At 38.5% G+C, this 15,883-nt stretch overlaps 1 protein-coding gene across 1 annotated transcript; it reads left to right on the top strand.

The window, feature by feature from the left end:
* The first annotated feature begins 4,802 nt into the window (after positions 1 to 4,802).
* LOC137656333 (uncharacterized) lies at positions 4,803 to 5,834 on the top strand. The gene has a single exon (XM_068390505.1). The coding sequence runs from the start codon at positions 4,803 to 4,805 to the stop codon at positions 5,832 to 5,834; it is 1,032 nt and encodes a 343-aa protein (XP_068246606.1).
* Positions 5,835 to 15,883: the final 10,049 nt, after the last annotated feature.

Raw genomic sequence — 15,883 nt, 5'->3', positions numbered from 1 at the left:
ACGTAACTGAAAAGGAATAAATAAATAAAGACGAGGAAATGGAGAACTTTGTATTCTTTTTACGCTGCTAAAAAAAATCTATTCACAGGTAAAGATGATATCGATTTGTATATATACAGTTTACATTTTAAAGTTTATCTTATTTTTTTATTACTCTTAATTCCCTACACACAAGTGTTTATTAATATGTTGTCTTTAAAATTTCAAACACGCACACACACATACTCAAATGCAAACACACATGTATGTATATATATATATATATATATATATATATATATATATATAAAGAAATACATATATATGTATATATATATATGTGTAAATATATATATATATATATACATATATATATATATATATATATATATATATATATATATATATATATATGTGTATATTTATATATGTATAAATAAAAACATATATATATGTATATATACATATATACGTGTAAATATATATATATATATATATATATACGTATATATATATATATATATATATATATATATATATATATATATATAGTGTGTGTGTGTGTGTGCACGCGCGAGCATACGTGTGTATATGTATATGCAGCTGAATAGATTAAATTATTCTGAAATTTTAAATATGACCATAATTCCAAAAGAAAAAAAAATCACACGATATTATTTCTGGTCTTATCTCTTCTAAGCCTTATATAAAATTCCCATGTAGAATAACATAGTTTTCATTTCTCATCTCATATTGGGACCCAAGACTTTCGCAATAAGCATTTTGCTTGCAAGGTTTTATTTCTGTTTTGTAGCTTCATTTTTTCCCCACCAGGCGTATTTATTCTATGTATGTTTATCATCTATATTTCGCAACTGTTTTCTATTGGGCATCGTTATCGTTTACCATTTCATTGGGCTGATCTTCAGCACACTTGCATCAATACAGAGAGAGAGAGAGAGAGAGAGAGAGAGAGAGAGAGAGAGAGAGAGAGAGAGAGAGAGAGATTCCTTCACGTGTAAACAAAATGATCGCAAAAAAGAGCAAATCATCTTGGTCTTCTATTGGCAATCTATCCGTCCGAAGAGATTCTCCTTTTCACGTAAAGCGACTTCGTCCATCCCCACTTTTCATCCGTCCCTATCCTACCCATCCTATCTTCAATCCTTCTATCCTGCATCTGCGGAGTAAGTTCAATCACCTGTTTAAAGCGATCGCCTCTTTGATCGCCTAACCGACAGTTAAAACGCCGGTCATTAACGTCACAAGAAACATGCCAGTTACGTCACCTTCGTCAACGCCTGACTCTAGGGATGCTGACTGACGTCACGCGAAGTGGGCGTGGCCTCAGTCAGAACCCCTCTTCGTGCGTGCTCTCATTGTTACCGTTGAGAATGCAATGATTAATTAAGTGAATTCTCTCTCTCTCTCTCTCTCTCTCTCTCTCTCTCTCTCTCTATATATATATATATATATATATATATATTTACATATATATATACATCTATATACATATATATATATATATGTATATATATATATATATATATATATATATATATATATTATATATACATATATACATATATATATATATATATATATATATATATATATATATAAATATATATATATATATATATATATATATATATATATATATATATATATATATATACATGTATATATATACACAGTATATGAGTGTATTTGTATGTATGTATATATATATATATGTGTGTGTGCGTTTTATATATATATATATATATATATATATATATATATTCTCTCTCTCTCTCTCGTCCCCTTATCAAACAAGAATCTTTTAATAACCAAAAACCAAGGAACAAATCTCTTCATGACCTGGTGGAAATATATTCCGAACAATGCACACTGCTTTCATGTTTCGCGAGCAAAAACATTGTTTCTTACCATCACCATTGTTATAATTTCATGAGCAATGCAATGAAAGACTTTCCAAAGGGCTCTTATCTTCAACTTGAAAACTTTATGGCCATAACTTTCGAGGATTTGTTGGAAACTAAAAAAAAAAAAGGTTGAAGAAAAACTATTGACCCCTTTAAACATGATGGACACTGATTAGACTCTATTATATACTAGTGTACCCGTTCCGTCAAAAATAACGGCTAAATATTTAGATAGATATGCACGCACGCACGCACGTACACAGATTCAAGCCTTACCATCCCCTCCCCCCACCACCACTTTCTTAACTACAACCCGGCAGTTTTCGGCAATTTGTGGGAGATTGTGGTTGTCGAGTGTACTTCACGGTTACCCCCATTATTATTATTATTATTATTATTAATTGCTAAGCTACAACCCTAGTTGGAAAAGCAGAATGCTATAAGCCCAGGGGCTCCAACAGGGAAAATAGCCCAGTGAGGAAAGGAAACAAGGATAAAATAAATATTTTAAGAATAATAATAAAATAAATATCTCTTATGTAAACTATAAACAATTTAACAAAACATGAGGAAGATAAATTAGATAGAATAGTGTGCCCGAGTGTACCCTCAGGCAAGAGAACTTTACCCCAATACAGTAGAGAACAATTCTTTAATTCTGGAATATCCTTCTGGAAGGGCTGCTTGCCCTAGCTTAAGAGTAATGTAGCCACTGAACAATTACATTTAACCCCTTGAGCGAAGAAGAATTGTTTGATAATTTCAAGTGTTGTCAGGTGTATGAAGACAGAGGAGAATGTGGAGAGATTAGGCCAGACTTTGGTGTAGGTAAAAGAAAAATGAGCTGCAGTCAGGAAAAGAAATCCAATGTAGTAATGTCTGACCAGTTAAAGGACCCAATATCTCTAGCGTTGGTATCTCAATGGCTGGCTGGTAATTAATTATCGGTATCAGTAAACGAAGGTTTTGATAAAACAAAATTTAAAAAAAAAAAAAAACCTTAAGAACAGACCATAATCAATTCAATTCTAGAAAAAAAGCAGAAAAAAACCCGCTAATAATTAAACAAAATAAAAAACAAATCTAAGAACAGACCATCATCAATTTAACTCTAGAAATAAAAACTGAAATAATTGCTAATAATTAAACAAAATAAAAAAAAACTTAAGAACAGACCACCTTTAATCAAAAAAAATAAAAAAAATAAATAAACCGCTAATTAAACAAGATAAATAAAAACTTAAGAACAGACCATCATCAATTCAATTCTAGAGAGGAAAATGAAAAAAAAAATCGCTGATAATTAAACAGAATAAAAAAAACCCTAAGAACAGACCAACTTTAATCAAATTCTAAAAAAAAGAAAAAAAAAATCCGCTAATAATTAAACAAAATAAAAAAAAACTTAAGAACAGACCATCATCAATTCAATTCTAGAAAAAAAAACGCTAATAATTAAACAAAATAAAAAAAAAACCCTTAAGAACAGACCAACTTTAATTAAATTCTAAAAAAAAAATAAACAGAACAAAGTCCGCTAATGATTAAGCAAAATAAAAAAAAATAAAACCTTAAGAACAGACCACCTTTAATTAAATTCTAAAAAAAAATGAAAAAAAAAAAACAAGAAAAAAACCGCTAATAATTAAGGAAAATAATAAAAATAACCTTGAGAAGGAACCACCTTCAATTAAATTAAAAAAAAAAAGTTCTAATAATTAAACAAAATAAAAAAAAAAACTTAAGACCAGACCACCTTCAATTAAATTCTAAAAAAAGAAAAAGACGCTAATAATAATAAAAAAAACTTAAGAACAGACCACATTTAAATAAATTCTAAAAAAAAGTTAATAATTAAACAAAATAAAAAAAAAAACTTAAGACCAGACCACCTTCAATTAAATTCTTAAAAAGAAAAAACCCTAATCCAAACGCATTCATTTTCTGTGAATTTACCTCGAAATCACACGTCTTTCATTCTAATGTTTTTCCTCCTTTTACCCCCTCTCGGATCAGGGTGATTATGCTTTATGGAAAGTGTTTCCAGGAAAGGAGAATTTAGTTTCCGGCACTTTTGAGACTCCAAAGGGAAGAATTCCTGGAGGCTATTAACTTCAAAAGGAACGTTATGCTAAATGGTCGTTCAAAGGCTGAAACGGGATTAGGACAAAAAAAAAAAAACCTAGTTACCAAGGTTAAGTCAGCTTCGAAACGAGGTTACGTAATCTCTAGGGGTAGACTACAAGGTGGGGTCATGTAGGCTCCAAGGCTATGTAGATTCTAAAGTGAGGTCATGTAGGCTCCAAGGCTATGTAGATTCTAAAGCGAGGTCATGTAGGCTCCAAGGCTATGTAGATTCTAAAGCGAGGTCATGTAGGCTCCAAGGCTATTCAGATTCTAAAGTGAGGTCACGTAGGCTCCAAGGCTGTGTAGATTCTAAAGTGAGGTCATGTAGGCTCCAAGGCTATGTAGATTGTAAGATGGGGCCATGTAGGCTCCAAGACTATGTAGATTCTAAAGTGAGGTCATGTAGGCTCCGAGGCTATGTCGATTCTGAAGTGAGGTCATGTAGGCTCCGAGGCTATGTCGATTCTGGAGTGAGGTCATGTAGGCTCCGAGGCTATGTCGATTCTGAAGTGAGGTCATGTAGGCTCCGAGGCTATGTCGATTCTGGAGTGAGGTCACGTAGGCTCCGAGGCTATGTCGATTCTGAAGTGAGGTCACGTAGGCTCCGAGGCTATGTCGATTCTGAAGTGAGGTCACGTAGGCTCCAAGGCTATGTCGATTCTGAAGTGAGGTCACGTAGGCCCCAAGGCTATGTCGATTCTGAAGTGAGGTCACGTAGGCCCCAAGGCTATGTCGATCCTGAAGTGAGGTCACGCAGGCCCCAAGGCTATGTCGATTCTGAAGCGAGGTCACGCAGGCCCCAAGGCTATGTCGATTCTGAAGCGAGGTCACGCAGGCCCCAAGGCTATGTCGATTCTGAAGCGAGGTCACGCAGGCCCCAAGGCTATGTCGATTCTGAAGCGAGGTCACGCAGGCCCCAAGGCTATGTCGATTCTGAAGCGAGGTCACGCAGGCCCCAAGGCTATGTCGATTCTGAAGCGAGGTCACGCAGGCCCCAAGGCTATGTCGATTCTGAAGCGAGGTCACGCAGGCCCCAAGGCTATGTCGATTCTGAAGCGAGGTCACGCAGGCCCCAAGGCTATGTCGATTCTGAAGCGAGGTCACGCAGGCCCCAAGGCTATGTCGATTCTGAAGCGAGGTCACGCAGGCCCCAAGGCTATGTCGATTCTGAAGCGAGGTCACGCAGGCCCCAAGGCTATTCAGATTCTGAAGCGAGGTCACGCAGGCCCCAAGGCTATGTCGATTCTGAAGCGAGGTCACGCAGGCCCCAAGGCTATGTCGATTCTGAAGCGAGGTCACGCAGGCCCCAAGGCTATTCAGATTCTGAAGCGAGGTCACGCAGGCCCCAAGGCTATGTCGATTCTGAAGCGAGGTCACGCAGGCCCCAAGGCTATTCAGATTCTGAAGCGAGGTCACGCAGGCCCCAAGGCTATTCAGATTCTAAAGCGAGGTCACGCAGGCCCCAAGGCTATTCAGATTCTGAAGCGAGGTCACGCAGGCCCCAAGGCTATTCAGATTCTAAAGCGAGGTCACGCAGGCCCCAAGGCTATTCAGATTCTAAAGCGAGGTCACGCAGGCCCCAAGGCTATGTCGATTCTAAAGCGAGGTCACGCAGGCCCCAAGGTTATGCAGATTCTAAAGCGAGGTCACGCAGGCCCCAAGGCTATGCAGATTCTAAAGCGAGGTCACGCAGGCCCCAAGGCTATGCAGATTCTAAAGCGAGGTCACGCAGGCCCCAAGGCTATGCAGATTCTAAAGCGAGGTCACGCAGGCCCCAAGGCTATTCAGATTCTAAAGTGAGGTCACGTAAAGCGAGGTCACGCAGGCTCCAAGGCTATTCAGATTCTAAAGCGAGGTCACGCAGGCTCCAAGGCTATTCAGATTCTAAAGCGAGGTCACGCAGGCTCCAAGGCTATTCAGATTCTAAAGCGAGGTCACGCAGGCTCCAAGGCTATTCAGATTCTAAAGCGAGATCACGCAGGCTCCAAGGCTATTCAGATTCTAAAGCGAGGTCACGTAGGCTCCAAGGCTATGTAGATTGTATGATGGGGCCACGTAGACTCCAAGGCTCTGTAGATTCTAAAGTGAGGTCATGTAGGCTCTACGGTTATATGTGTACCAACCGTGTGTCACACGATCGTACATAGTTCATTTTGAGTATATATTATGCTTGTATCTTCGCTCTTCCCTCACACTAAAAAGAACCAGAATAAACATGTCTGCTTTTCTCCTCTGTAACAGTGTCTGTTTTTGAACATGAAAATTCTTGTTGCTTTGAGCTTTTGTATATAAAGGAAAGTGTTCTATAATAAACTCACTCAGTAGCTTTCATACTGTCTTTGAGTCAAACCTTCCCTCGGCCCGTCACATATGAATCTAGATTAATGCCTTGCTATCTCTAAGACTAAGCGGACCTAAATTGCATCCCTGTAGGTTCCAAGGCTGTGTAGACTATGTGAGGAGAGGCCATGTCTGTTCCAAATTTAGATTTCATGGTAAGATCCTGTAAGCTCCAAGCAGGGTCTAAACATTTAAGGTTATTACCTTAGATTGGGGTAATTATTATGATTTCAAGGTAATTCTAAGGTAATTTCAGATTTACTAGCTTCAAATTTAAGGAAATTGGAAAAGTTTTAAGGTAATCTAAGGTAAAAAGTAGCAGCATTTAAGGTAATGGCCACATAGCACATGCTCGAGTTTAAACTCTGGCTCCAAGGCTATTTAGATTTTAATGACAGGCTCTCAGACTAATTTGGCCCTAGGGTCAGTCCCCGTAGAATCCAAGGTTATGTATAATGTAATGTGAGGTCCTGTAGGCTCCAGGGATATTTATAATCAAAGGTGAGGCTATGGACACCCAGACATAAGGACAAGCAGACCCCAATGAAATGTAGACTAGATTGAGGCTATGTAGTCTCAAAGCTGAGGCCATATGGACTTTTGATCTAAGCAATGGAAACTAAGGTTAGGCAGATTGTGAGGGTATTAAGACTGGGAAGTCAGATTATGTAACTCTTAGGCTATGTGGATTTGAAAGCCTTTTAAACTCCAGGGCTACAAACTATGAAGACTGGGAAGTGAGACTATGTAACTCTTAGGCTATGTGGACTTGAAAGCCTTTTAAACTCCAGGGCTACAAACTATGAAGACTGGGAAGTGAGACTATGTAACTCTTAGGCTATGTGGACTTGAAAGCCTTTTAAACTCTAGGGCTACAAACTATGAAGACTGGGAAGTGAGACTATGTAACTCTTAGGCTATGTGGACTTGAAAGCCTTTTAAACTCCAGGGCTACAAACTATGAACACTGGGAAGTGAGACTATGTAACTCTGAGGCTATGTGGACTTTAAAGCCTTTTAAACTCCAGGGCTACAAACTATGAAACCCAGATGAATTCTGACTATAAAACTAAGTAATCTGTTACGATGATAGTAAATCTTTTGTTTACAACTTTACGCCAGTCTAATTGGATGGAAGAAAGAGAGGTAAAGAAAAGGAGTGGAGGATAAGAGGGAAATAAGTTCGAGGAAGATCCAGGAAAAGAAATGCCATCCATAGAAGTAAGATAAGGATTAGCAGGATGTAGCGAAGACTCCTCCGAAAGGGGAGTCAGTGCAGGGCTCCAGAGGGACCGTTTCCAGACGCACAGGATGAGGAGGAAGAGATTTCCTCGAGATCTCTCCAGCGTCTCCATCATCATCCGACGCTGGAGAGATCCCTCGAGGATTGAGATCCTAAACAGCAGCATCCCAAGTCAACAAAGGATTGGCCTTCACCTATCCTCCTCCTCCTATCCTCTTGGGGAGGGGGAGGGGGAGGAGGAGGATCTTCGCTTCTGTTTTGAGGTTGTTTCTGATGTCAGTTTTATTGGGGTTTCTCAGTCTGGGATTTGCCTCATGAATTTGGCTTGGAAGGATTTCTGTCTTCATGTCTGTCTGTCTGACTGACTGTCCGTCTTAATGTATCTTTTATTGAAAAGCAATCACTTTTCTCTCTCTCTCTCTCTCTCTCTCTCTCTCTCTCTCTCTCTCTCTCTCTCTCTCTCATATCAATCTAATAATCAATCCGCTTCACCAGAAGTAATGGAAATCGCCTTTCGGAAGTGATTTATAGTCTAATTAGTCATAAGTTTTTTTTTTTTTTTTTTTTTTTTTGAGAATTCAAATGTCCAAAAATCTCATAAGATGTCTCTGTTCTCTACACCATGAGAATTCGTTCCATTCTCTTTGTTTATTCCAATAAACAAAGAGTAAATTAGAATATGGAATTTATGGCAGAGTGTAGTTTTTCCTCTAATTTTACAAGGAATATCTATGCGCATCCTCAAAATTCATGTCTTTTAAGTGCATGATTATTCATAAATATTCCTGATCAGTAATAACCTATCGCGTTAAGGAGTACGTTGAAATATATAAACATTCAACCAAACCCGAAAAAGTATAACAGTGCATTAAATTTTTTTTCCGGGAAAATATTTAAAAAGAAAAAAAAAAAATTACGCCCGCCACTACACACGTTTTTATAAAACACGCAAACATAGCATGTTTCAGAGTACATTCAACATGTTTAAATGTTCGAAAGACATGCCCATATCACAGGATCATTCTAGCAGTAAACAACATACCAACATATTTCATTGTGCTCGTACATTCAACATTCTGGTAAAAAAAAAAAAAAAGAAAAAAAAAAAAAAAAACTTCCTAAAATATATTTATCAGGATATCCACCCTGTCGCACCCTTACTGCGCGCCGAGTCCTTGTCTGTAGCCCCATCCTCCACATCCCATATCCCCTTACACTATCTGTTTGGTTACTCGTCACGCAGTAACGGTGTGATAGGGTGCGATTACTCAGAGTGAGGTGTGCCAAGGATTCCTGTGGCCGACTGTACCGTGCTCGCAATTTTTCTCTTCTTGATAGAAAAACGTCTCTTGTTGCCTCTTACGTTCATGTTTATCAACTGCTTAAATCTATGAATAAATTGACATTTCTATTTTCTTACCGTCGAATTTGGGTGATAGATTTTGTGTCAATCATTGCTCTCTCTCTCTCTCTCTCTCTCTCTCTCTCTCTCACATAAAACTTCCACTTTACAATCGTTGAACAAGCTGACCTGTGCTGGCTCGGAAAATAAAGCTTATTTTGAGTTGGCGTTTCAAATCGGTAAATGAAGAAGTGATCTTCTTGAGAAGATCTGTTGAAGATTCGATATTTTAAGAAGAAGAAGAAGAATAGGTGAAGCCTTTGGAAGATGTTTGACGAAGTAAAGAAGACGGAAAAGCCCAAGTGAATGACTCAGTGTTTGTCATTTGCTGGAAAGAAAATGACACAGAAGGAAAGGTGGTTCTTTCAAATGCAAAATGTCTATTTGCCTTCTCGATTTCGCTAACTGAATGCGCTGCCTTGTTCAGACATGGAATTGAATGAGAGAGAGAGAGAGAGAGAGAGAGAGAGAGAGAGAGAGAGAGAGAGAGAGAGTTTTCCGCTATTCTTAGCCCTTAATACAAATAAAATGTCCATAAGATATTATTAATGGCATCCTGCTTTTCCAACTAAGTTTGCACCTTAGCTAATAATAATAATAATAATAATAATAATAATAATAATAATAATAATATAAATAATAATAATCATCATCATCATCTCCTACGCCTATTGACGCAAAGGGCCTCGGTTAGATTTCTCCAGTCGTCACTATCTTAAGCTTTTGATTCAATACTTCACACAGCATTTCCCACTTCACGTTCCATATTCCTCAGCCAAGTAGGCCTGGGTCTTCCAACTCAGTTTAGTGAGATCTGTGTTACTGTATGTCTTAATTATTTAACTAAAATTCCTCTAACTCCTTCGTTGGAGATGTTGAGAACATTTTACGAAACTTGACCTGAACATTTCACATAAAATGTAGAAAATACGAGAGAAAATATCCTTTAATGTATCTTATAAAATGGAGTATTTTGAACATAAAATGCCAGAAACATTTTGAAAAATAAATACCAGAAACATTTTGGGGGAAAATATCAGAAACATTTTGGGGAACATGTCAGAAACATTTTGGGGGGGAAATTAAATTTTTTTTTAAAAAGATATCAGAAAAATGGTAAAAAATATCAGAAACATTTTGGAAAAAAATCAAACATTACAAAAAAAATATTAGAAAATATGAGAAAAAATATCAGAAAAATTTTGGATAAAAAAATAACAGAAACATTTTGGTAAAAATGTCAAAAACCTTTTGGAAAAAATTATCAGAAAAATTTTGGAAAAAAATAACAGAAAATTTTTGGGAAAACTGTCAGAAACATTTTGGGGAAAATATTAGAAAATTTTTTGAAAAAATAGACATTTTTGAAAAAAATATCAGAAACAATTTAAAAAAATCAGAAACAATTAAAAAAAATCAGAAACAATTAAAAAAATCAGAAACATTTTGAAAAAATATTAGAAACATTTTGGAGAGAAATAAACATTTTTAAAAAATATCAGAAACCTTTTCCAAACATACCATCCCGCGACTCCCCCTCATTAATTACCGCCCCCATGAGGTAGTCTCGCATAAGGGCAAGCAGGAAAATTAATAATGAGCATAAGTGATGGAAATGACGAAAGGAAAAATATGATGGAAGGAAATGATCTGATCTACGCTGATGACACGACCGTCGGTTTAATGAAGCTCCGCTGGATTTATGTAATGAGCAGGAAAAAAAAAAGTTTTCAAGGCACCAAATTGATGACAGAAAGAGTAGCGTGTGAAATGGAAATTGGGTGTGCCCCCGGAGAAAGTAATGGGTGGCTTCTGATAAAAGAGAGTATCCAAGAATCAGGTAACAGAAGCAGAGAGAGAATTCCAAAGTTTGTCTTTTATTCCTTCGTTGTCTTCGGTTTTGGTTACATAAAAGTAACATAAGCTCATTGGGTTTTCCACCCCTTCAGCCTCTGAAGTGATGGATGGCTTCTGATAGAAGAGAGGATCCAAGAATCAGGTAACAGAAGCAGAGAGAGAATTCAAAAGTTTCTTTTTTTATTCCTTCGTTGTCTTCTGTTTTGGCTACATAAGGTCATTGAGTTTTCCACCCCTTCGGCCTCTGAAGTGATGGGTGGCTTCTGATAGAAGAGAGTATCCAAGAATCAGGTAACAGAAGCTGAGAGAGAATTCCAAAGTTTGTCTTTTATTCCTTCGTTATCCTCGGTTTTGGTTACATAAGGTCATTGGGTTTTCCACCCCTTCGGCCTCTGAGGTGATTGGTGGCTTCTCCTAATAGAAGAGAGGATCCAAAAAATAGGTAACACAGAAGCAGAAAGAGAATTCCAAAGTTTGACTTTTATTCATCCGTTGTCTTCGGTTTTGGCTACATAAGGTCATTGGGGTTTCCACCCCTTCGGCCTCTGTACCTCCTAGAAAAAAAGGACTGGTGTGATAAGAATCCATTCTGACAAAGGACAATATCCCCTGACTAGAAGACATTAATAATCTTACTCTGAATGCTACGATAAAAGTCACATCGACTTTTATCAGTCTGTTCTTTCTACCGAGGTTAATTGGATTGGCTTCGAATGACGTCATCTCGCATTTAAAAAAATGAGAAAATGAGACTTAATAAAAGATGAAATTGTATTTCAAGACTTCAAGAGGAGTCCTTGATCGCCAACGTCTTGGAAGACGAAGCGAGTTAAAGAGGAAGACGAGGAGTGTTAACTTGGCTTTCACATAATAAACATCTAGAAATGTAATGGCAGATATCTCTAGCTAAGATGGAAAGGACTTAGGCCTACATGTTTTAAATTGTATTAGAATTTTAAGCTACCATGATGGAAAAACCCTTATTACTTTACTGTCCTTGGACGCATACATTAGATCCCCAAGTTCAATATAATGCAACGGCAGATATATCTAGCTACGATGAAAAGAACTTAGGCCTACATGTTTTAAATTGCATGAAGATTTTGAGCTACCATGGAAAGGCCTTAAGCATCACTTCTAGTGTCCTTGAGAAGCATACATTAGATCCACCAAGTTCAATATAATGCAAGGGCAGATATATCTAGCTAAGATGGAAAGGACTTAGGCCTACAGGTTTTGAACTGTATGAAGATTTTGAGCTACCATGGAAAGGCCCTTAGCATCACTTCTACTGTCCTTGAGACGTGTATATTAGATCCACCAAGTTCAATATAATGCAACGGCAGATATATCGAGCTAAGATGGAAAGGACTTAGGCCTACATGTTTTGAATTGTATGAGAATCTTGAGCTGACATGGAAATACCCTTAGCATCACTTCTACTGTCCTTGAGAAGCACACGTTAGATCCTCCAAGTTCAATATAAAGTACTTTCAGGTTAGGACTTCGAGCTATAAAGCATATCTTTGGTCTCTTTTAGGAACCACCTTTAGTAGGCCTATCTTTTTTCAGGAACTAAATCCAAGATGACAATGGCGTAGAGCAGAACCGCAAATAATAAATCTAAAATAAACTATGAGGCAAATAGCCATAACTAGTGCACCTTCTTAGAAAAAAAAGGATTCATGACCTCTCAAGACCTCTCGAAAGGATCTCATCTCGCTGAGCGCCAAGAGCCGACGGATAATCCTACGCGTAGTTAAAGCTGAGGATTCTCGCCGGCGTTCAAACAGAAGCCGATTCCGAGAAATTCCAGTCTATAATTGGAATGGAGGGATCCAGGATTTTCGAGAGTCCTCTTGGCGTATCCGACCTATTTATAGCATAAGTCTATATGATTCATTAAAGGCTAAAAGGAACCACGAGATTCGCACAAACATTTGCATTTCTCTCGACCAGGAGGCGAGGCAAGGCTGCTTGCCTTCTCTTGGCCAGAGTTCGTTTGTCTCTCTCTCTCTCTCTCTCTCTCTCTCTCTCTCTCTCTCTCTCTCTCTTTTGAGGCTTTATTTTGGCTTCAGTGTTCTCTCTGTAACTTTCTTTTCTTTGATCTCTAATGGAATGTTAGATTGTTCGTTTTAGATTGCCATACCTAACAGGAGACACGGGCTCTTGCGTTAACAGCCCGTTTGAATGTTTAAAGGCTGCTCATGAATGGCAGAGGTAAGGGACATTGACAATGTCCTATCAAGCAGGACAGTGCCATAGAGACTGACCATATACTCACAAGCTCCTTCTTCACTCAAGTTAGGACCAAGGAGGGCCTGAAAATGGCTGCTGATGATTCAGCAGATAGACCCATAGGCTCCCCCCAAACCACCCATCCTTAGCTCACAAGGATGGTGAGGTTACAGCAACCAAATAAACTAACGAGTTTGACCTGGACTCGAACCCCAGTCTGAAGTTCAGCAACCAGGGACGTTACATCGGCCACCACAACCCTAAACAGGGTTACATAATTTGGCGAGGTTGCAGCGACCAAATAAACTAACGAGTTTGACCTGAACTCGAACCCCATTCCGAAGTTCACCAACAAGGGACGTTACGACATCGGCCACCACAACCCTAAACAGGGTTACATAATTTGGCGAGGTTGCAGCGACCGAAGAAACTAACGAGTTTGACCTGGACTCGAACCCCAGTCTGAGTGCACCAACCAGGGACGTTACGACATCAGCCACCACAACCCTAGACCGGGTTACATAATTTGCCGAGGTTGCAGCGACCAAAGAAACTAACAAGTTTGACCTGGACTCGAACCCCAGTCTGAAGTTCAGCAACCAGGGACGTTACGACATCGGCCACCACAACCCTAAACAGGGTTACATTATTTGGTGAGGTTGCAGCGACCAAAGAAACTAACGAGTTTGACCTGGACTCGAGCCCCAGTCTGCAATGCACCAACCAGGGACGTTACGACATCGGCCACCACAACCTTAAACAGGGTTACATAATTTGGCGAGGTTGCAGCGACCAAAGAAACTAACGAGTTTTAGCTGGACTCGAACCCCAGTCTGAAGTTCACCAACCAGGGACGTTACGACATGGGCCACCTCGACCCTAGACCGGGTTACATAATTTGGCGAGGTTGCAGCGACCAAATAAACTAACGAGTTTGACCTGGACTCGAACCCCAGTCTGAAGTGCACCAACCAGGTACGTTACGACATCGGTCACCACAACCCTAAACAGGATTACATAATTTGGCGAGATTTAGCGACCAAAGAAACTAACGAGTTTGACCTGGACTCGAACCCCAGTCTGAAGTTCACCAACCAGGGACGTTACAACATCGGCCACCACAACGTTAAGTCAGGTTATATGATTTATATGCCTTACTCAGCTTGCACCCGATTCAGGGAAGCATACAGTGTATTATGTATTAACCGATTGGATCATTCAGAAGTTACGAAATTTAAGAGTGCTTTCAGTGGTATATCATATGCAATGAAGATTTATTCATCAGACAGGTTACTATACATCTCCTGGGTTTAAGAGCAAATCTTGGGCGTGGTGGGGTGGCGTGGTGGGGTGGGGTCACTTTCACATATAAAGTGCTTTGTGCTTGAGATAAAAACAAAAAGCAGTTTTCAAAAGTACTCATATATCGAGGCATATCGTTTGGGAGAATTTTCCAGACTGAATCAAGTTTTGGACAAACTTGCAGGTAAATTGAGGCATGTCAGTTGAACTAAACGTTCACCTTTGGTTATTCTGAGAATAAGGTAAAGAATACTGTTTAAACTGAGACATAATGATTGGTCTGGCTACTTAATGGAGAACACACTGGAACATCTTTATCTGCATGAAAAAAATATGTCCCTTTTATTATTATTATTATTATTATTATTATTATTATTATTATTATTACTTGCTAAGCTACAACCCTAGTTGTAACATCTAGAGGCTATAAGCGCACGGGCCCCAACAGGGGAAATAGCCCAGTACGGAAGGGAAACGAGGAAAAATAAAATATTTAAAGAATGGTAATATTAAAATAAATATCTCCTATATAAACAATAAAAACTTCGACTAAACAAGAAGCAGAGAAATAAGATAGAATAGTGTGCCCGAGTGTACCCTCAAGCAAGAAAACTCTAACCCATACAGTGGAAGACCATGATACAGAGGCTATGGCATAGCTACCCTTAGAACTGTGTTAATTTTCCTTAACCAAATAAAAGAACATTAAAACAAATGCACCATTTATACGCATATGATACGCTTATGGCATCTTGCTTTTCTAACTAGGGTTGTAGCTTGGCTAATAATAATAATAATAATAATAATAATAATAATACTGTCCAGGTACTACGTGTATCAACAACGGGATCATGGTACTAGGCGAACACACCACGCATCTGCCCACAACGAAGGATGCTCAGAGCGGGAAAAATGACACCGCCCTATAATCATCCACCTCTTTATACCTGAAGAAGTTTCCCTAAATGCGAGTCAATATAAGATCAGCCTGACAGAGGAGATGCTTATTAAACAAACACTAGAGACATTATGATCGAGTTCTTCGGGTACTTTCAATGTTTGTACATAATTATAGAGTTGCAACCAACCACCGTCTGGAAACTAGTCTGTTATCCGTGTCAGTTTACGCTAGACAAATTGGTATTTTCCAGTTCAGAGGACTATTCTAGTTCCTTCAGTTGAGAGAGAGAGAGAGAGAGAGAGAGAGAGAGAGAGAGAGAGAGAGAGAGTACATTACGTAAGCTCTGAGTTGGCCTAGTACGAGGAACTTTAGTAAGCTAAAGTTATTTCTTCACAGTATTAATTAGATGACATATCATTATTAATATCATCATTATTATTATGTTAAATTAATCAAGGTTAATTTTTTTTGGTCAAGAATCATTATTAGTCATTAGAGAACTAAAAACAAAGTTATTTAAACTTCCCAAACATAGATTCTCGAATGACACGACCCAATGGCTGTCG

The sequence above is a fragment of the Palaemon carinicauda genome, chromosome 17 (assembly GCF_036898095.1).
Source record: "Palaemon carinicauda isolate YSFRI2023 chromosome 17, ASM3689809v2, whole genome shotgun sequence".
Classification (NCBI taxonomy): domain Eukaryota; kingdom Metazoa; phylum Arthropoda; class Malacostraca; order Decapoda; family Palaemonidae; genus Palaemon; species Palaemon carinicauda.
Note: the sequence above shows the minus strand (reverse complement) of the source record. Positions and strands in the feature narration are given on the sequence as shown.